Source organism: Cydia pomonella, chromosome 2 (genome assembly GCF_033807575.1).
Source record: "Cydia pomonella isolate Wapato2018A chromosome 2, ilCydPomo1, whole genome shotgun sequence".
Lineage (NCBI taxonomy): Eukaryota > Metazoa > Arthropoda > Insecta > Lepidoptera > Tortricidae > Cydia > Cydia pomonella.
This window is the reverse complement of record NC_084704.1, coordinates 9,699,135-9,722,372: the sequence shown is the minus strand read 5'-3', so window position 1 is coordinate 9,722,372 and position 23,238 is coordinate 9,699,135. Positions and strand designations below refer to the sequence as shown.

General features: G+C 37.0%; 1 protein-coding gene across 1 annotated transcript in view; it reads right to left on the bottom strand.

Moving 5' to 3' along the window:
- LOC133533545 (uncharacterized) overlaps positions 1-8,467 on the bottom strand; it is a 29,625-nt gene extending 21,158 nt beyond the window's left edge. The window contains exons 1-2 of the mRNA XM_061872534.1: positions 8,332-8,467; positions 7,905-8,015 (exon numbers count right to left, since the gene is read on the bottom strand). Coding sequence (XP_061728518.1) covers positions 7,905-7,968 — 64 coding nt within the window. The 5' untranslated portion in view covers positions 7,969-8,015; positions 8,332-8,467. The remainder of the gene's footprint in view (positions 1-7,904; positions 8,016-8,331) is intronic.
- Between the last annotated feature and the right edge of the window lie 14,771 nt (positions 8,468-23,238).

Genomic DNA, 23,238 nt, shown 5'->3' with positions numbered 1-23,238 from the left:
GTCTTTGTAGCTATTCGAGACCAAGTACTTTTTTCACATTCCAAGTATTGGTAACAATGTTCTGATATTTAGTGTAACGGAAAGCTAAGATCGGATATCCATCCTTTTTCCTAGATACACTGGCCTTCTTCAGAAAGTGACTGGAAAAAGGATAGAAGAATAAGGCTTATAAGTAATCATTAATCAGCTATCAGTTAGCTTAGTTATATGGTTGTTTATTGTAGGCAAACCTAAAAACGAATATTAACTTGGCCAGTTTTTTTAACTCTTTTGTTTGAATGAATGGCAACCTTTCTTGCCTACTTGTGACGCTTTAAGTATGTTTATAATTTGCATATCATGTCAGCCTGCTAGCACTTTTGCGTGCGGAAAAAGAAACATTACCATACATTCTCGAACACCTACCGTGTTGTGTTATGAATAATAGATACACAGGGAAAGCTTGGGCTTACCTTTCCAGTACAATCATAATTTACTTTATTATATTTCCTAATTTAAACTAATGATATTTGTATATGTGTAAACGGGCCGGGCAGCCCGTCTGCTTGTTTGCCACAGTCGTGGTAAAAAAAACACTTTATTCTACATAAGATATAATAAAAGAGAATGTTTTGCCAACATTCTTTATTGTACAAAGGCGAACTTATCCCTATAAGGGATCTCTTCCAGTCAACCTTTGAGCAATTGAGAGTTAAAAAGTAATTTGTAAACTTAAAGTTGTAAATTTGCATATAATGAAATCTTATTTGCTAAGTATATGCAGATTAAGAGGAAAAGGGATAAAATCAGGTGACCACTTCACCATACGAACGTAGACCCCATTTTTTTCTCTGGATATTAAATATTTACATTATAGAAAATATATTTACGCAATTTAATATTTATTAACACACATCTATACCCCTTCATTTTTTTTTATTATTATTATAAGATTTAGGAGCTTTTAAGAAATTATTTGAATTTAAATTTTAGAAAATATGTCAAACGAAGGGGCATAGCTATGGTTAATAAACGGTGTTTTTATAACATACATATAACGTACATTTGAGGAAACTAAATAGCATAGTTAATTAAAAAATTAACTTGCATAAATTAAATCAACTTGCATAACTTAAAATTAATAGCTGCACATAGTGTTTTTATAACACGGACATAATCACATGACACGAGTATTTAGCTTAACCAAATTTACCGTTTAGTAGCAAATGTGTAAACTTGTACTAAATACGAAGCAATATGTAAAGAGGCCCTAAGGCAAGTGTACACGCTCGTAGGGGCCTTATCATATAAGGTCACTGTGGGCAAGACCGTCTACAAGGCAAGTCCGTCAACACATTATAACTCTTGAATTAGAAAGCGTTTGCCGCTTTGGCGTCGAGTTTATAAGTCAGTTTTTCGCGCTAGTTCCCTCACTCTAAAACAGATGGCGCTGTGACAACGAACTTCAGAGCAATCCGCGTAAACAAGTCATTACGTGTATGGAACTCGAAGTGATAGTGCGACAGTCTTTGCAAATAAAATTGTTAAAAATAGTTTGTGATCAGATTTTGCACCAGAACTCGACTACGTAAGTAATATAAGACCCGGCAATCTTTATTATGTGTTTAAATTATAAGATATTGGCTTAGTTTTGTAATTATACGTTCCATCATTCATCACATTAAAATTTTGCTAAGTTGGAAAGTCCGTCTACTATGCACAAGGCAAGTCCGTCATATGCCGGACTTTCCTTGAATCAGAGGTTACCAACTGTTAAATGGCTTCAATATTATTTATTGCGATTTTATAAGGTTACTACAGATACGCATTTTTACGACATTGCGTATGATGTTTGTGTTTTGTATTTATTAACAATTTTAATCTCGAAACTAGTAAAGAAATGTGTTCTTTATCCTCAGCACTATGTAACCGAAAATACAAATAAGAAAATACCTATTAAGTAAATAAATGAATAAATATTGGCCGCAAGCTAAGCATAGCTTAGCTTTTACTATTGATGCTAGGCGACGACATATAGAAACTCATATAGATAAATATATAAAAAACAAACATGACTGAAGGAACAAATATCTGTGTAGATTATACAAGCAAATGCCCCTACCGGGATTCGGGCCTTCATATGTTATATTATTATACCTATGACACATATTATTACCCTTTTTACTCCTCTTGAATTTTAGAATACGGTTGTACAGTCATATTTTCTTGATAGTTTTGAAGATTAAAATCACTGCAGCCATACGAGTCCATACGTATTTTTTATTTCGGAACATTTATTGTACTTATCGTGATTTAGGCGATTTGCCTACACCGTGATACACGGTTACGCGCCACGCCAACGCTGTACCGCGTGTGCCACGCCGCTATGTGACGTGGGTTCTTCGCCTTACTTATCCTGAAAATTTACGTATGTAGGGTACCTACTTGTGTTATGGAATTTGATTTGCCAATCACTATTTGATTTAAACTTGCTACTCCTATGAGCTTATTTATGTAACCCTCTTTGATCTCCGTAAATTTAAAACAACGAGTAAATTTAAAATGACTATTGGTATTTTATTTGAGAAGAAAAAAAATAAGTACGTATAATTATTTTCCAAAAAAGGTTTACCACCCCATTTACGTAGTATACCTTTTAATAAGAAAAATTGTGTTTATTTCGAATCTAAACCCTATATTATTAACAAGTTTAGAGTACACTTTTCATTGTCTGGTTTCATTCTTTGTAAGGATTCTAATACGAACACATAAGCACCCATAGTATGGCTGATAACGTTACTAGACGGACTTACCTTAAACTACACGGGAAGTCCGTCTACTCGCCGAATTTTTAAAAATACTATTGTTTTTGCTTAATTAATGATTAAAATGATCTGTCACTATAGCTTAATTATTATATATGAAATTCTTCATCGTATGTGATTACAAGCGGTCACGTAAGTGAATAATTAACAGAGCTAGAATACTCCAATGTAAAAAATAAATAAAGTATGCCGGTCTTGCCCACAGTCACCTTACAAATAAATTATTAAATAGGTACCCCGGAAATGGAGTTAATAAGAATATCGGTGTCTTTAAAAATGTATATTTTAGCTTAAGTTACTTTTTAGATTAGTTTAATACTTAAATTAAATCAAAGTAAATTACGTTAAATATTGTGTGGGAAGCGCGGGGTCTTATTTGTAATATTAAAAGCATGGTGATGAACCGGACAGGTCACTAAAGGTCGCCTGAAAATAGATCCGGCCTAACAGGCCTAAGTTTAAAGGTTATTAAAGCTTTGAAGGTGGAGTCTAGTTTAACACAACACATTCAGCTACAACGATCAAAATCAGTAGGTATACTAGTATAAATAATAACTCAATCTGATTACCGAAACCTGTCAAATAAAATTTGGCTTAGGCATGTATGATTATTAGATTGCGTCACCCGCTTCCACCAACCCAATGCCAAATGTGTGTGGACGTGGACGCGATGAATTATAATCGGACTGAAAACAATATGGCAGGCCAATATGTTATTGGCTTTTTAACGCTTACTCGTATTTACTATTTAAATACCCATCCGACTTAAAGACTTTTCCACTTCTTTTCCTTCTTTTTCCTTTTTTTTGTAGACGGACGTAATAGTTATTTACGATACAAGTGCAGAAAATAGGAAATTCGCACGTGTATCGAACAACGTTTTACAGTACATATAGTTCTTTAAAGTTTCGGCATATTATGCACGGAAAGTGCTCATTCCCGCACACGTGCGGGAAAGTAGCACCATATGTATTGTAAAGAATATTTTCCTGCAGATTACAAATAAAGAAAACGTTTAATTCCTCTACTAGCGGTCGAAACCGGAAATAGAATCGTATAATGACGCATTGTCTCGTATAAGTGTCTCGTTTCGTCAATGAATGTCCGGGACATGGAAAATATAATATATCTTTCATACAGTGTGTTACCGTCATGCGGGCATTTGTTAAAACTGATAATAATACGATTAATTAGCAATTGTTTGCGTGTATTAACAAATCATAATTATTTGAATTAACTGCCCAATTAAATTTCTGAACTCCGCACGGTCAATGTAGTGGGTGTACTACGTAATCGTCGTTCCTCATATCGTTAATGCACTTACAACTATCAAAAAAATATTGTCGTCCTTATCATTACGTTCATGTATGGAGGTTTTACATACATAAAACATTAATTAAACAGTTTTTGATAAACTTTGACATGACAATTTCAAGTGTTGACGTCGGGTTGTCAAAACAAACCAAAAAAATTGCCAAACTGGTACCTATTTGAGTTTCTTTAAAATGCCTGGCTTACGTTACGATGCCCGAGAGTAGTTGAAACACGTGGGAGTGCAGCTCAAGGCTTTATCGGAAACGCTTCCCAAATTGACGACATCCACACAATGCTCAATTGATAACCGCGGCTCTTCAGCTACCTAGTTCGTGAGAACAGGCCAATTGCCAGGGCAGCCTGCAAGGGCCATGAACGGGATCGTGCCAGTGCAAGTTGAAAAAAACAGCCAAGTGCGAGTCGGACTCGCCCATGACGGGTTCCGTACCATTTATGACTTATTAAAAAAACTACTTACTAGATCTCGTTCAAACCAATTTTCGGTGGAAGTTTGCATAGTAATGTGTATCATATATTTTTTTAGATTTTTCATTCCGTTATTTTAGAAGTTACAGGGGGGGGGGGGGGGAGGGGGACACACACACATTTTTCCACTTTGGAAGCGTCTCTCGCGCAAACTATTCAGTTTAGAAAAAAATGATATTAGAAACCTAAATATAATTTTTGAAGACCTATCCATAAATACTCCACACGTATGGGTTTGATGATTTTTTTTTAAATATTTTATGACGTATTAAAAAAAAAAGCTACTTACTAGATCTCATGTTTATCATTCTCTTATTTTAAAAGTTACGGGGGGGGGGGGGGGGGACACATTTTACCACTTTGGAAGTGTCTCTCGCGCAAACCATTCAGTTTAGAAAAAAATGATATTAGAAACCTCAATATCATTTTTGAAGACCTATCCATAGATACCTCACACGTATGGGTTTGATGAAAAAAGTTTTTTTGAGTTTCAGTTCTAAGTATGGGGAACCCCCAAAATTTATTGTTTTTTTTTCTATTTTTGTGTATAAATCTTAATGCGGTTCATAGAATACATCTACTTACCAAGTTTGAACAGTATAGATCTTATAGACGGACATAACGAATCTATAAGGGTTCCGTTTTTTGCCATTTGGCTACGGAACCCTAAAAAGGATTCTCGAGCACTTCAGACAGGTACCAACGTCAAGTACTCGTATTGCTTGGTACTAGTAACAAAACTGTGCACAAGACTACAGAGACTAAGAAAACATCCCTTTTTTAAAGGTGCAAAAATGACTCCCCAGGGATTTGTTAATAAGACTCATTACTGCAGTTTGTTTTTACAAAAAAAGGAAAAGAAAAAGGTGTGGGGTTTGTATTTAAGTTTCATTTAGTTGGTAATAAAATGTTTATCAATGAGACAAGTGCCTTTAATTGGCCGTAGTTATCTTAAGGGTAGTAATACTGGTATCGCTAACTCTTGAAATAGACGTCGTAATTCAATAAACAAAGTATGAAGGACTGTCATTGGCACTTACTTGTCAATTTACTGTGCTGGCTGTACATTGCTGGCAATTAAAATTTTGTTAGAAAGTTAATAAAGTTTGAATTTTAGTCTATTAACTAAATTAAGGTCATGATTAAGTTAGAGAGCTATGTTACTTTCCCCTTCTTTAAAAAAAGCCCACTTGCCGGTAACAGACTGAGACATATGATCCAATTAAATGGAAAACATCTAAGTAAATATATAAGGATGATTAGATGATTAGGTAATGTTAAATTTTAAAAAGTGGGGTTGATTGATAAGCAAGTGTGTTCGTTAGTAAAATAACTTAACATTGGCAATCCATAACATGATATTATTCTATGTACACATGTTCTCAGACACTATAAAATAAACGTATGTCACTATGTCAAATCGACAACAAACTTTTATAAACCTGAATTCCGTTCCAATTATTCATATCATTATTACTTGACAAGCTGCGAATACAGCTCCAAACGTAATTTAAAATTCACAAGTTTTTAACGGAGCTGGACACTTTCGCTGGGAGGTGGGACACGTGCGGTGAAGGTCGCCATGACTTGTTAATGCCTTGCTGTGTTATATGAATTGTATATGCAGTAAATATTCTTGGCCGTGGCATGTGGGCTTTTCTAAAGGAAATTCAGTGCACATGTATTAAACATTCAATTTACGTCAGACGTTGTTTGCATTAAGAATGGATAACGTATTGTGGATAGCTAACGTTCCCATAATCGTTTAACTGATTTGGGAAGAGAGGCCAATTTGGAAAAGTCTTCAAATATCGAACTTATTTTGACTCAATTAGTTATTATTCTGAGGACTCAACCATCTTTGTAAACACGTGTATGTGTGACAACACAAGTATAGTATAGTTTTATTCAAGTATGTCTCCTGAGTATGAAATAAGTTGTTGTTACGTTCTAAACGAGTGGAAGGAATATGACATATAACTATCAAATCTGCTCACCAAATTTTACACACTAATTAATTTTTGACCAAGCTGAATCAGAGACCTTCGCTTTCGCTCGGACAATTACAGAAAAACAAAATATTGTATGCTTTTGCTGTGTATGATCCTCCGACCTAATAAAATATTTGGCATAAAAAGTGCACGTGAAGAATTTTAGATTTTTCCATACATAAATGTATGTATTTATAATTATATTTACCAGTATCTATTGTAATCTAAGTTGGCATCCATAAAGCTTTTGACCCTATATAAAAATGGGATTAATTGACATCAAAAATGGTTTTATTAAAACTGACATTTAGTCGCCGACTGTGAAATCTGTGACTAAAGGCCTGCCCGCATACCCAAGGTGCCGATCGTTAACGCTCCGTAGCGAACGAAACGTAACGGTCACTTTCGCACTAATATGGAAGAGTGATAGAGAGAGACGACTACGCTACGGAGCGTTATCGGCACGTCGGCTACGCGGCCAGTCCAGTTACTAATATGTCAAAGCGAGCGCAATGCATAGAAAGTAAGTTGGCGTATATCTCAGCGTATACGTTAGCGTGTATGCCAGTTTTTACACTGTCTACTAGTAACTCGTGGTAAAAGTACAGGTTAGAAAAAAACTTTATCTAGCCGACTGGCCTCTAACGTTAAATCCCATGGATCACTGACCAGCTTTAAAACCACGCGGTAAAATGACTACGTAAAAACTTCGTAAAAATAATATTAATTTAACTCATAGGTAAAGTAACATAAAAATCATAGGTTAGGCCCTGCCTTACGTATATAGGTAAGTATTAAATTACCCATTGAGAGGAAAGTGGACGACCGCATCTCCATAGAGACGTACTCGTAGTCCCCATTTTCCTCCCTAAATATTGCTATAATGGAAAATATATTTACACAATTTATTGTACCTATCAGGTATTCCTTCTTCCTATCTTCCTATCTTTTGTTTTTTAAGAGTTGTGTAGGAGCGATTCTTGCCTTTAGTGAATGCGATGAAATCAAAGAAGGGAAGTTTTATGAGGATAAAAAAGTCTCGAACCTCATTTTCGAGAATTCTCCGTTTTTACGCAAAAAGTGCATATATTTAAATATTTCATGTTTATTTTTAAATTTCAAATTTCATGCATCTAAGCCTAAAAATGAATCGATTTTTATATTATCGTTGAAAAAAACTGGTAGGCAGGAAGATATGTTCTGGAAGTGTCTGTTTATATATAGGTAGAATCCACGCTAAAATCTGTAAGTGGCCATGAAGTGACCATTATAATCTGCAAAAGGACAAGTACAAAGTGTACAAACTCACCACTTAGCAAAATGAAGGCAGCGTGGAGCAGAAACCCCGTCGTCCACAGCCTCGTTGCTGCCATCTGAGCCAAACTTTATTATTTACGGCCTTCGCAGTTCCAGCGCGCCACTAACATACGAAAATAAAACGGAATTAGAAGCCCGTAAGCATTCCACGGTAACCGCGTTGAGGTTTCAAATAATATTAACTTTGAGCTTAACTGATTTGTGGTTCGGCATATTGTCAGCTATCTGAATACAATCTCATTAAACTTCATCCAATTAAATATCTCTGATTTTGTAGGATTTTTACATATATCCGAATCAAGTTGTAACGGAGCCGAATAAAAATTAGTTTAAGAAAACCATATAAAAAATAAGTTCCTAAATTTTTTTGGTACTGAATATCAAGTTGTTAAAGTTGCTCTCGCAACATTTTTACGTACCTTGGGCACTAAAATAGCGATATATCACAGTGTCGCGTACGCTGACGACGTCTCCGCGCGACTGCATACCTCGAGCCGCGCGCGTAGGCCGCGCGTAGCGGCCGTGACGTAGCCGTAGCGGCCGTAGCCCGCGGACAGTTGACATAACAAATTATACTTGATGATGATGACAAACGTTATCAATAAATATCCATCTTTTGTACCTTTCACTCACGATTATTTGAACGCGGGGTTTCAGTGTTATTGCGTAATTGGAATATAAAATTGATAAAAGATAATTTTATACATTCTTATGCTTACGTCAATGACTGTGTCTAGTTTTAGGTAGGTATCTAAAATAATAATAATATATATTATAATACTAACTAACCTGATTTTAAATGTATTTAATCGCGTATCGCGGTAACTGCGAATACATGAACCTGATCGATCAGGCTTCCATTAAGATCTTTCAAGATGCCTTAGGCTTGCAGTAAATTTATCCCGTTTCCAACTTCGAGTTCCGTTTGTTCCTTCGCAAAGTGTCTATTTTGGCCGCGGCTGGCCAACTAGTGCAATCGAGCTTAGCAATTTGCGAACATTTCAGTAGAATTGTCACTCGTAGAATGTCGTGAATGGTTTGATGCTCCCTCTTTTGTGGACTATATTTTGTACTTTTTGAAGTAGGTTCTAAAAGTACTACCTAAGACAGTATCCCAAGATACCATAGGTAGCGTTATTTAGTAGAAAAAACTACCTTTCTTAAATACTTTGATATATTTCAAATCTCAATTCTGTTTTAAGTTCTAAGATGTTTGACTCGATGGAAATTAGGGATCCCGCCTTTATAATGTTATTCTCTTAATATCACAGGGCAACGGTAGGAATCGATCGGGCCACTCTTGAATTATCGGAATACCTGTCAGCCATCTCCATCTGTAATGTATTCATTACCTAGATATCGTACTAAGATTACAAATAGGTTATATGAATAGTTTATCCATGAATATATAGGTATCGTCATTTGACGGCAGGAGGAAGGGTCTGTCAGGAATCGCAGGTGAAATTACCTTATTTGATCGTAGGTTAAATATTTAATTATTGACAGTATATTTTCGTATGGTACGCTTCACTTGACATGTTTTATTAGATCATTACTCTATTTGGGGACTCGGTAAACCTTACACTAACGACCGATAAATAGTCTTCAGCTATCTCGCAAATAAGCAAACAGATACACATTTCTTCATGAGAGCCTCCGAATGTATTGTATCAATGTTATACCTACTGACAGGTATTTATTGTTATAATTTAAATACCGAAATATATTAATGATCATTTATATAAAATCAAGTCAAATTCTAAGTTATATCTAGGCTGTTGGTTACGGTGTGGTCGTACGAAATTAGGCTACGTTAATGACCGGGGTCATTACTTCTGACGGGCCGTACAACGGATATTTGTACAGATAATAGCCTCTATATGGGGGCGTATTAAATAGTTGATCAGTTATTGATTGACGCTACACGTCGTACGAAATGTCTCATTGATTGCGTCAGCTTCAACCAATGAATACTACAGTCAATTTAAGTAGCGGAGGAAGTAATTTTTGATTCAGGGAGGGAATTTTATGACTCGAATGTTTTCGTGCTCTCGGTTTGTTAAGGAGGATTTCTATGAAAAGTAGGTCAAAGAATGAATCTAAGCGAATAAGATTCTTTCAATTGGGCACGGTTTAACTTTTGTTTCTTTAGCAAAATTTCGTTTCATACTTTTTCCTTGAACATTAGGGTACCGCCCTTTTCTTTGATTTTGAAGTTTTTTGTATCGAAGTATGTAGGTAGTTACATTTTAATGATTCTTTAATTTCCAAAAGAGAACTCTGTTAACTGTTTCTGTGAAGTATTTCATTATAATGATCAATATTTTTTTAAATATTGCGCATGCATAGAAACTATTAGAAATCCAAAATGCTTGTTATTGCACTCATTCAAAAAAAGTCTCTTTGTAGACAATTAGAAACTATTAGAAATTTAAAATGCTTGTCATAACGTATGTGACTGTATAAATATAAATAAACAATTATGGAGATGTATTAGCATACAGGTTGCGTGCATTATTGCTACAGTAACACAAGTATAACAATCAGCACCTTGATTCCCTACGAGAAAGTAGGTATACTTTTCCAATTAGAGATAAACCTCTTCCCACATTTCACGTTCTAAAGTATCTATTACATTCTAATTGGTCTACATAATATAGGGACTTATCTCTTTTTCTTAAGCTCTTAGATAATGATAGATACTTTTGGCACGTAGTGTGATCCGCTATGTGTGATGCTGACTATATTAGAGGGAGCTGCATTGCATTAAGAGTAATTAGATTCAGTTTGATACACTTTGTAGATATCCATCGTAGGATACCAGCAGGCGTATTCTGATTTAAATAATAAGTCACGTTACTTTTGACACTGATATATAAGTTACGTCACTTTGCTAATTCTTAACCTGTTATTAAAATCAGAATACGTCTGTAGCACTCATAATAAAAGGACACAATTAGACCGTTATTATGATTTGGCATTCTTTTCTAAGTTTAATTTCATTCTATTATAGTCTTAAAAACAATTTTTAATCGACGCTTATAACTTGAGAGAGTACAAGACGTGTATTTTTAACATTTTGTGTCATTCACTTCACATTCTTACACACCATTGTGTTGAAACGACATATTTTATTTTATTAAATAATTACTTCTAAACGGCAAGCAATAATCATAGCATAATATCTAACATTTATTCCTGTATACAGCACACCATCAAGTACAGTCAAGGTACTGACAATTATTTTTACTACTGTATTGCCCTATCTACTTGGATCGGATACACAAACGAGATTCACGTTAGAATAATAACGACCTATTTAACTCCGATGGTAGATAGTGCATAGCTGACTTCTCCCCGGCGAGTGTCCTGGCGGGGGTCGGTTGGAGATGAGATTCTATTATCTGCGAGAATCGACGGGAGCCAAACTAGCATCTGGTTGGGAATTTGCAGGCAAATATCTAGTCGCCTAGTGATTTTGTTACTGGTCTGGTATCACAAACTCCTGATATACACGAACGAATGCACAAGTTTTGAGTAACTAATACGTGTTTCGTATGCTTACATTGTATTGATGTGTAGGATGTCGGATTTATAATTAAAGAAATCACACATTATAATTCCAGCACCTCAGGTTTTCGGCCATTTTAGGAATTACCGGACATGACTACGTAACGCTCATCTACATCTATCCTATCTCATGAATCCCATGATAACATAGTACACATTCAAATATACGTCATACAAATACTTTTATTTAAGTATATTTAGTTTAGCTTTAGTGGTTTTATTTTATAAGTTAGTTATATTTTTGTTTTAGTTAAGTTTTTATTCTTAGTTCAGATCTTGTTATTGGTATTATTTGCTTGAATGAACTGTCAATAAATAAATTTCTTATTTGCATAAGAAATTTATTTATTTTATTTATGTTGCAGTTTATATCTTGATAATGTGAAAAAGATAAGACGTTATAGAAAATAGAGTTTAACTTATACCTTTTAACGAGCAATTCTTGTATATATTGGGGATACCGGAAACGGCTCTAACGATTTCGATGAAATTTGCTATATGGGGGTTTTCGGGGGCGAAAAATCGATCTAGGTCTTATCTTTGGGAAAACGCGCATTTTTGAGTTTTTGTATGTTTGCTCGGTTTTCCAGATATAAGTTATTAAATTACATATTTCTAAGCAATTACTTTTCTCTGTACCGACGTTTATCTAAATATCAAAAGGGAATGTTTTTTAAGAGCCCTTAATCCTTGGAGCGTTCTCCGATTTCACGAAATAACGCTCGATAGATGGCGTTGGCGCTCGGTACGCGAGCGCCGGCAACGCGACGCGCGTTTCAATGCAGACTAGAATAATCTTGATAGTTTTCAATATAATTTCAAGCAACATTAATTTTAGTGTCATATGATATCATATGGGCACTCTTTATTTTATTGTATATGCGCAGTAGTTTTTTTTTTATGTACACTACTACTAAGTGTACAGACTACAGAGTGTACTATAACCCTTGCTCTTTATTCTGTCTCTTTCACACCAATGGAAAATGAAGAAGTTAGTAAATGACTGCAGGTATAAATAAAGTATATTAGTGCGATAGAGAGACAGATAGTGTTTCGTTGTCGTATCGTAAACGATTGGCATGTTGGCCACACACTTGCTTAGTGCCTAGCCAAAATACCAATCGTTTGCGTATATTAGTGCGATAGAGAGAGAGTAGTGTTTCGTTGTCGTATCGTAAACGATTGGCATGTTGGCTACACACCCATGATACCTAGCCAAGAAGCCAATCGATTGCGCATATTAGTGCGATAGAGAGACAGATAGTGTTTCCTTGTCGTATCGTAAACGTTTGGCATGTTGGCTACACACCCATGATACCTAGCCAAGAAGCCAATCAATTGCGCATATTAGTGCGATAGAGAGACAGATAGTGTTTCCTTGTCGTATCGTAAACGTTTGGCATGTTGGCTACGCACCCATGCTGCCCAGCCAAGATGCCAATCATTTGTGCATATTAGTACGAGAGAGAGACAGATAGTGTTTCGTTGTCGTATCGATTGGCATGGTGGCTACGCACCCATGCTGCCTAGTCAAGATGCCAATCGTTTGCGCACATTAGTGCTATAGAGTTTCAGTGTTATTTGAAATCACGTTAGGGTTTGTATTATTATTTTTGACCCGAATGAAGTCCATCCAGGTTCTTATGATGGAGTCAGGAGTTGGTCACCAGAACTCCTAATCTACTCATTATAATTCCATCGTGCTTGGGCTCAAAAGATTTGCCCTGACGAACACCATCGATCTAGATGAGGTCCAGGGTCTCATGACGGAGTCAGGAGTTGGTCACCAGAACTCCCCAGAACTCCTAATTTACTCATCATAACTCCATCGAGTTTGGGCTCAATAGATTTACCCTGATGAGCACCATCAATCTAGATGAAGTCCAGGGTCTCATGATGGAGTCAGGAGTAGGTCACTAGAACTCCTAATCTACTCATTATAATTCCATCGTATTCGAGCTCAATAGATTTGCCCTGACGAGTACCATCGATCTAAATGAAGTCCAGGGTCTCATGATGGAGTCAGGAGTTGGTCACCAGAACTCCTAATCTACTCATTATAATTCCATCGTGTTTGGGCTCAAAAGATTTGCCCTGACGAGTACCATCGATCTAAATGAAGTCCAGGGTCTCATGATGGAGTCAGGAGTTGGTCACCATAATTCCTAATCTACTCATCATAACTCCATCGTGTTTGGGCTCAATAGATTTGCCCTCACGAGCACCATCAATCTAGATGATGTTCAGGGTCTCATGATGGAGTCAGGAGTTGGTCACTAGAACTCCTAATCTACTCATTATAATTCCATCGTGTTTGGGCTCAAAAGATTTGCCCTGACGAGTACCATCGATCTAGATGAAGTCCAGGGTCTCATGATGGAGTCAGGAGTTGGTCACCAGAACTCCTAATCTACTCATTATAATTCCATCGTGTTTGGGCTCATAAGATTTGCCCTGACGAGTATCATCGATCTAGATGAAGTCCAGGGTCTCATGATGGAGTCAGGAGTTGGTCACCATAATTCCTAATCTACTCATCATAACTCCATCGTGTTTGGGCTCAATAGATTTGCCCTCACGAGCACCATCAATCTAGATGATGTTCAGGGTCTCATGATGGAGTCAGAAGTTGGTCACTAGAACTCCTAATCTACTCATTATAATTCCATCGTGTTTGGGCTCAAAAGATTTGCCCTGACGAGTACCATCGATCTAGATGAAGTCCAGGGTCTCATGATGGAGTCAGGAGTTGGTCACCATAATTCCTAATCTACTCATCATAACTCCATCGTGTTTGGGCTCAATAGATTTGCCCTCACGAGCACCATCAATCTAGATGATGTTTAGGGTCTCATGATGGAGTCAGGAGTTGGTCACTAGAACTCCTAATCTACTCATTATAATGCCATCGTGTTTGGGCTCAAAAGATTTGCCCTGACGAGTACCATCTATCTAGATGAAGTCCAGGGTCTCATGATAGAGTCGGGAGTTGGTCACCAGACCTCGTAATCTATTTATCATAACTCCATTGTGTTTGGGCTCAATAGATTTACTCCGACAAGCACCATCAAATTACCATTATGATGAATAGATTAGGAGTTCTGGTGACCAACTACTGAGTCCATCATTAGACCCTCGACTTAATCTAGATCGATGGTACTCGTCAGGGCAAATCTTTTGAGCCCAAACACGATGGAGTTATGATGAATAGACTAGGAGTTCTGGTGATCAACTCCTGAGTCCATCATGAGACCCTGGACCTGATCTAGATTGATGGTGTTCGTCAGGGCAACTCTATTGAGCCCAAACACGATGGAGTTATGATGAGTAGATTAGGAGTTCTGGTGACCAACTCCTGACTCCATCATGAGACCCTGGACCTCATCTAGATCGATGGTGCTCGTCAGGGCAAATCTTTTGAGCCCAAACACGTTGGAATTATAATGAGTAGATTAGGAGTTCTAGTGACCAACTCCTGACTCCATCATGAGACCCTGGACTTTATCTAGATTGATGATGCTCGTCAGGGCAAATCTATTGAGCCCAAACACGATGAGGTTATGATGAGTAGTTTAGGAGTTCTGGTGACCAACTCCTGACTCCATCATGAGACCCTGGACCTCATCTAGATCGATGGTGTTCATCAGGGCAAATCTATTGAGCCCAAACACGATGGAGTTATGATGAGTAGATTAGGAGTTCTGGTGACCAACTCCTGACTCCATCATGAGACCCTGGACCTCATCTAGATCGATGGTGCTCATCAGGGCAAATCTTTTGAGCCCAAACACGTTGGAATTATAATGAGTAGATTAGGAGTTCTAGTGACCAACTCCTGACTCCATCATGAAACCCTGGACTTTATCTAGATTGATGATGCTCGTCAGGGCAAATCTATTGAGCCCGAACACGATGAGGTTATGATGAGTAGATTAGGAGTTCTGGTGACCAACTCCTGACTCCATCATGAGACCCTGGGCCTCATCTAGATCGATGGTGTTCATCAGGGCAAATCTATTGAGCCCAAACACGATGGAGTTATGATGAGTAGATTAGGAGTTCTGGTGACCAGCTCCTGACTCCATCATGAGACCCTGGACCTCATCTAGATTGATGGTGCTCGTCAGGGCAACTCTATTGAACCCAAACACGATGGAGTTATGATGAGTAGATTAGGAGTTCTGGTGACCAGCTCCTGACTCCATCATGAGACCCTGGACCTCATCTAGATTGAAGGTGCTCGTCAGGGCAACTCTATTGAGCCCAAACACGATGGAGTTATGATGAGTAGAGTAGGAGTACTGGTGACCAACTCCTGACTCCATCATGAGATCCTGGACCTCATCTAGATCGATGGTGCTCATCAGTGCAAATCTTTTGAGCCCAAACACGTTGGAATTATAATGAGTAGATTAGGAGTTCTGGTGACCAGCTCCTGACTCCATCATGAGACCCTGGACCTCATCTAGATTGATGGTGCTCGTCAGGGAAACTCTATTGAACCCAAACACGATGGAGTTATGATGAGTAGATTAGGAGTTCTGGTGACCAGCTCCTGACTCCATCATGAGACCCTGGACCTCATCTAGATTGAAGGTGCTCGTCAGGGCAACTCTATTGAGCCCAAACACGATGGAGTTATGATGAGTAGTTTAGGAGTTCTGGTGACCAACTCCTGACTCCATCATGAGACCCTGGGCCTCATCTAGATCGATGGTGTTCATCAGGGCAAATCTATTGAGCCCAAACACGATGGAGTTATGATGAGTAGATTAGGAGTTCTGGTGACCAGCTCCTGACTCCATCATGAGACCCTGGACCTCATCTAGATTGATGGTGCTCGTCAGGGCAACTCTATTGAACCCAAACACGATGGAGTTATGATGAGTAGATTAGGAGTTCTGGTGACCAGCTCCTGACTCCATCATGAGACCCTGGACCTCATCTAGATTGAAGGTGCTCGTCAGGGCAACTCTGTTGAGCCCAAACACGATGGAATTATAATGAGTAGATTAGGAGTTCTAGTGACCAACTCCTGACTCCATCATGAGACCCTGGACCTCATCTAGATCGATGGTGTTCGTCAGGGCAAATCTTTTGAGCCCAAACACGATGGGATTATAATTAGTACATTAGGAGTTCTGGTGACCAACTCCTGACTCCATCATGAGAACTTGGACTTCATCCGGGTCAAAAATAATAATGCAAACCCTAACGTAATTTCAAGTAAAAATGCGTTTTTCAGAAAATCGCAGCCAAATAACACTAGACCTTACTCATAGTGTTGTGTTCCTGCCGGTGAGTAAGGTTGCCAGAGCTCAACGAGGGGCGGGAGGGGGTTAGGGTCGGCAACGCGCATGTAACTCCTCTGGAGTTGCAGGCGTACATATGCGGGCCGTATGCTTGTTTGCCACCGACTTAGTATTAAAAAAAAAGTAACACTGAAAATCCATCAATAAGCGAGTCTGTTAGGCATACTGTAAAAAATGAACTTTTATTAAGATTTTCTAATCGCAGTATATAGCACTTCTCGGAACTCCGTAGCTGATTACGATCGCAACGAATGCCTGACAATCGAGCACAGGTCCGTCCTCTAAGCGCGCTCCGCGCGGACTGAGAGCGGGGCGTCGCTGCTGCGTGATTTATACGTGTTTAAAAAAAATATAAATTTACGGCAATGTAGGTCCCATAGTTACGATTTTTTTTTTATAGGTTAACATAAAGTTACAGTTTGCTACAATATTATTTTTAAAGCAAAATATGCGTACAATTTGCGGAAATAAAATATAATAAAACCCTGTTTTCGCCAAAAAAATGAAGAAAACTCGGAAGGTATTTTATCAGTTTTTTCAAATGAATCTTCGATTGTTAATCATTCCAGCCCCTCGTACGAGATATGTTGAATCAAATTGTAGTCATTCATGTACCAAATGATTCTTGTTTATAGCAAAATTGAGAACCGAAACGCCACATCTCACTGCAAAATTTGGAAAAGACTCCCAAAAAACCTCATTAAAAAAGAGGTTTAAAAGAGAAAATGAAAATTTGAACTGTTGGAGCCCCTAGTTTAGGAAACGATTATTTAAGTACGTTATCAGTTTTTGAATAAATACTAATAGTTACGTCGTAATCTTGAATGAAAAAGGAAGCATTTTACAAAATACGCTCGTCTGTAGGAATAAGGCCTCTTAATATACCGGGTGGTTTGGTATAAGGTGGAATCCGTTTATTATTATTGACCTACCGGTTATTATGACGTAATTACAGGGCGAAGTTTGGTTTTCATATAAAACTCTTTGTAATAAAGTCGGATAAGATGACATATCGCTTATGATGACCTATTAATCCTATTTTCATGAATTATGAACGGTTATACCGACATCATCGCTTGTTTTCGTGACCGTACCTAACATATTTCCTTGCGAAGAGTTAGATGCGTGTGTGACACATTGGTAGGTAGTTTAAGTTTTGATTCTCAGTGACAGTTGATATTAAACACTAAGTTAATAAAACTCATTCACTCGCAAATGAATTTGTATACGTAACTAAAATAGGAAGTTGATCAACTAAGCTTTGTACGACATCGGCTTAGTATGACATGTTTGTCACTTCCGTTTGATGCCATTATAAGCGGATTCTACTTTAGGTGTATATATTATCTATCCAACACGCACATTGAGATTAAGCAATTCAATGAGATTACCGTCTCAAATTCCCCTTTCCCTAGCTCATTATCTTTTCATCTAAATTAATGGACCAGAAGCGAACTTAATGAGGTGAACATTTTAATCGTTATCGGTATAAGCATACGAATACTTTTATCTTAAAGCTTAGTTCATATAGAACTGGTACGCACTAGAAGATTGTTTTTTTTTTAAGTAAATAAAATAAGAAAGTTATGAATGGTGAATTTTAAATAGTAATGTATTTAGCTTTCAAATATGTATAAATTAATAAAAATCTCTGTTCTGTAAATAATTACGAACTGGTTTCATATTGGACCCCCCTCATCTTTTGCACAACACTTGTCGATATTTTTGGCGTGTTGATTTCTTGTAGATCGCAATGAATTGATACCCTGGACAATATTTCACTAGTCTTGTTTAATTTTCTTTTTTCATGATTGCTCAGTAGTTTTCGATAAATTGGGGACAATTCGGAGGATTCATGTCGCGGGGTAAGTAATTGGCCTGATTATTAGCATACCATGCCAAAACATTTTTTGAGTAGCTGGCTAAATCTGGCCAACATTTCACAGGACCGTGGCTTCTAATAAATGGCAATACTCACTTTCTCTAAGCACTCTTTAATATAAAGGTCCGACTTCATTGTTGTAGTCAATACCATATACCATACCATAGTTACATACCATAGTTGGTATACAACTTTTCGTCTTACAGCCACAATTATAAATTCCTTGCTATATCATATGTTTTTTTGCGAACTTGTCAAGTTTCACGAACTTATATTTTTCGGGTACATTATCTCTATTATTGGCCATATAAAACTTCAAACCAAGTAGTTGATTAAAATCGAGTTTTACATACGTCTGGTCGTCCACCAACAAGCAACCTTCGAATTTTGTCAATACTGGGTCGTACAATAGTCGAGCTAGTATTTTAGCTTGTCGGATCTGGTTAACATTCAGATTTGACTGTTTTATTGCTCGATAGCTCTTAAAGCCACCTCTGAGTTGAATCATCTTTATCTTCTAGAAGTTTCTTAGAATTTTGGGATAAATCGTAATTAGACCGTCCTGAATTTTGTTTGAGTGCCCCTGGGACTTATTTCCAAAATCTTGTTATTTGTCCCAGACCTCCGATTAGTTTGTATTTTCCTGTCAGCTGATAGAGTCTCTTTGTAACGTTTTATGACCCTACAAATACTAGGTTTTAGCATCTTAAGCGACTTAGCTGTCTTCGTCCGGGATCGATAAAAAACTTCGAAGTATTTGTGCACGATCCCCTTTTCTCAATTTTCATGGTCGAAAACTTTAAAATACATTTTTTTTTTTTTTTTTTTTTTTTTTTTATTAGCCTATTTGTGTGTCCCACTGCTGGGCAAAGGCCTCCCCTCTAGCTTTCCAATCCTCCCTGTGCTGAGCAAGGTCCCGCCAGTCCTGCTGAAACGCATCCAAGTCGTCCCGCCATCTCTTTCTCGGTCTACCTCTGCCACGACTACACCGGGGATGCCAGCTAGTGGCTATTCTAGCCCATCTGTCATCATTCATCCGGCAGACATGTCCAGCCCAGTCCCACTTAAGCCTGGCGGTCTTGTAAAATACATAAAGCTAGAAAAATAATATTTTCACCATGAATACTTTGAAGGTTGGTGATTTAACTGTAACTGTAATTTTTTTTCCTGCCATGGAATTATTATTTTTTCAACACACTTGCTCAAAACGACGTTACTATTCCACCGATTTTGGGCTCATAATCCTAGATATTAAACACGCGTGCTTTTTCGGTATATTATAACACTCGTGCTTTTTCATTGTACTATCCGACTGAGTTAAGAAGGTAACTGATTCCTAATAATATGTATGGAAACGGAGCATTCTTAATTTGGTCGAGTAATACATTTTTTTAAACCAACTATTAGGTTTCAAATGTTAGTTCAAAGAGGTTTTATCACACCAAACATAATTTATAGATTAAATTATCTCGTAAATTACATTAATGAATAAACATAACATTTTATCCATATGAATTCCATCCGTTGAATAGAAATACTTAAATATTAGCTTTTTAACATTTTTTTAATTGGCTGTTTGTCGATTTCGTTCGCGCCTTTGCCTTGCGCGCGCATTGGAATCGTGCTTAAAAGAAAGAACGCGCCAGCCATTTTTCGTATTTGTCATAAAATTGGAATGTTTTTAGTTTGTATATTGACGAAAATGTCATTTTCAAGCATTGAAAATGTAGAACATATGAAATTGACGCTGCCAGTAATACTAATATAGACAAGAGCCGAGAACGCTGGCCTTTTACCATCAAAATCGGGTGAAAATTAATCGGCGGCATATGAAACTTTTATTCAATGAAAAATCAGCTAAAACACCCAGTCTTTCTTGGAAAACGTGTTGGTAGCTTACTTCAATGAACTGGCGAATAAGTGCCTACAAGCCCAGCACAATTTGGTGCAATTATTCGATGTTAAAACTGTGATTATTCAATGGATGAAATTTTTGATGATAATAGTCTGGAGTGTGAAAATGATTGTTTATGAATTTTATGATATTATTGATTAATTATTGATATTTTTTTATTTTCGTATGACTGATGATTAACAATGATTTTGTAAATATGCTTCTGCATGAATTATTTATATTGTAATACTTATATACTTGCTTTGACATTTAATTATTTATTTCTAGAAATTAATGTAAATTACAATTTTTAGTCCTAAATTGTACACCCTAGCAGGGTATCATGTACCTACCTGACTATATTTAAGACCAAAATGTACAAATGAACATGATTCAATGGAATAAATGATATGATATGATATGATATGAACTACCATTTTGAAAATTGTACTTTTACTGTTTTGACAAGTAAAAATCGAATTTATAAGTTTTGTTTTTTCCTCGCAAGAGTGTTGAAAAAGGTCGTATGAAACGCGTGTGCATTGGTCATTACACACATCGGCTTTCTTATTGCACGCTCGCTTACAGCTCGCGCGCAAAATATCGCCTCGTGTGTAATGACCAAATTAACATACTTGTATCATAATGTACTATTTAAACATTGATAATTATGTGCCAATTCTATATGAACTAAGCTTTATGTTGTTAATGTAACAATGTATTACCCTTAATACCTTACGAGTATTACACTTCATTGTAATACTCGTAAGGCTTGAAAATAAAATTATGTTGGAGAATGCAATATTAATTACCCATCTATTTTATAATTAATTTTGACCTGCGGAGGTCTAAATATCCTTGCCGGTGGTAAATTGGTAATTAACTGATGATGTATTGAGAATGAGCAATCTATTAAATTAGGAATAAAATCCGGATTTTGGGAGTTTTCGCCGATTGCATACCCAAGTTAATTTGAGTTCACTAGTATGAAAATGATCTAAGGCTCTTACGATAGGCAGATAGTCATATATATCGGCACGTCTGTGCATATTCAGTGATCAGCACAATTAATGTAGATCTTGCGCCTCCACTCGATAAGGGATTTCCTCTCCTGTTACGTAGAATAAATATATATAATCATAGAATAGCAAGTATTGGGAGGATTTAAAAAGTGTACAAGCATACCCACGATATATTATGAACCTAAGACGTGCACATATTACTGATAAATGAAAATAATTAAACGAAAATATAGAACACGCGTTTGTGTTTCGGTGTACTAAGAACAATATTGTACTCGTACTTCAATGTGTTGACGTGGAGGCTTCGGCGCCGTGATTGGATGGAGTGGGGCCTTACGTTGAAGGAGCTCTGCCTCATTGTCTGCCGACATTGTGTGGACAAGACGCTATCGTTGCTGCTAAGCATCTGTTCGACATTGCATTTTATAGCGGGTGACATATAGTTAATATTATCACATGTCAATAATTTTCGAGTCGTCAAAGTAAAAGTCGTAAAATAATACCATATAAATACGTAGATAGATTCCGTCTAAACTATCTTTGCACAGACCTGAATAGAACAAAGCGAGGTCATTACTAACGTCATATTTGCCATGCAGAGTTAGCTTGGTCCGACTCTATGTCCATTTTTCTCATCGATTTATTCTAAAGTATCCTTCACATCAGTGTACTTCACATCTGGAACTTTTACAGCTCATATAGTGATATAAAATAATAATTAAATATTTGGGTCAATTCCACACAGATCGACCTGGCCCCAAGCTACGCAATGCTTGTACTATGAGCACTAGGCGACGATATACATAGATAAATACATACTTACGAGTATATACACAGAAATCACCCATGACTCAGGAACAAATAAATAATAATAATAAAATAATAAATATTATAGGACATTATTACACAAATTAAATAAATATTATAGGACATTCTTAAACAGATTGGCTCAGTTGCACAGTAAGCTTAAGAAGGCTTGTGGTGTGGGCACATAGAAAACATCCATGACTCAGGAACAAATATCTGTGTTCTTCACATAAATAAATGCCTTTACCGGGATTCAAACCCGGGACAATCGCCTTCATAGGCATGGATTCTATATACCCACTAGGGTAGACCGGTCGTCGCAATATATCACACTTTTCTATAAAGTTAGTTCGCCCACGATGTCGTCAATTTTTTTTTTACAAAAGTGACGTGATTAGTCATTAAAGCAATTGATCCCATTTTTTTCACATTTTTTACTTTTTAAAATAAAATCATAATAAGAAAGACATTAAATGAAAACTACAGCGGATATGATCAGTTTAGCTGTTTTTGAGTTATCGCAAAAAGTTTCCCCTTCATAGTAAAAAGACGTACACCCACAGTTCATCCCTTGGTTAACAATCTACCACACTTTAAGCTCCAGTTTAGCTTATTGCGACGGAAGAATAACTACGGAACCCTACTCTGAGCATGGCCCGACATGCTCTTGGCCGGTTATTGTAGTAAAAATAGGTCATTAATGTTTACACTATTTCCCCATAAAATTTTGCCATATTGGAGCCATGAGTGGGCAAAAGCATTATACGCAGATACTGCAGTTTTTAAATTGGTGTTTAATAATATTTGCTTGAGCGCATACGCAAATCTTGATAATTTGG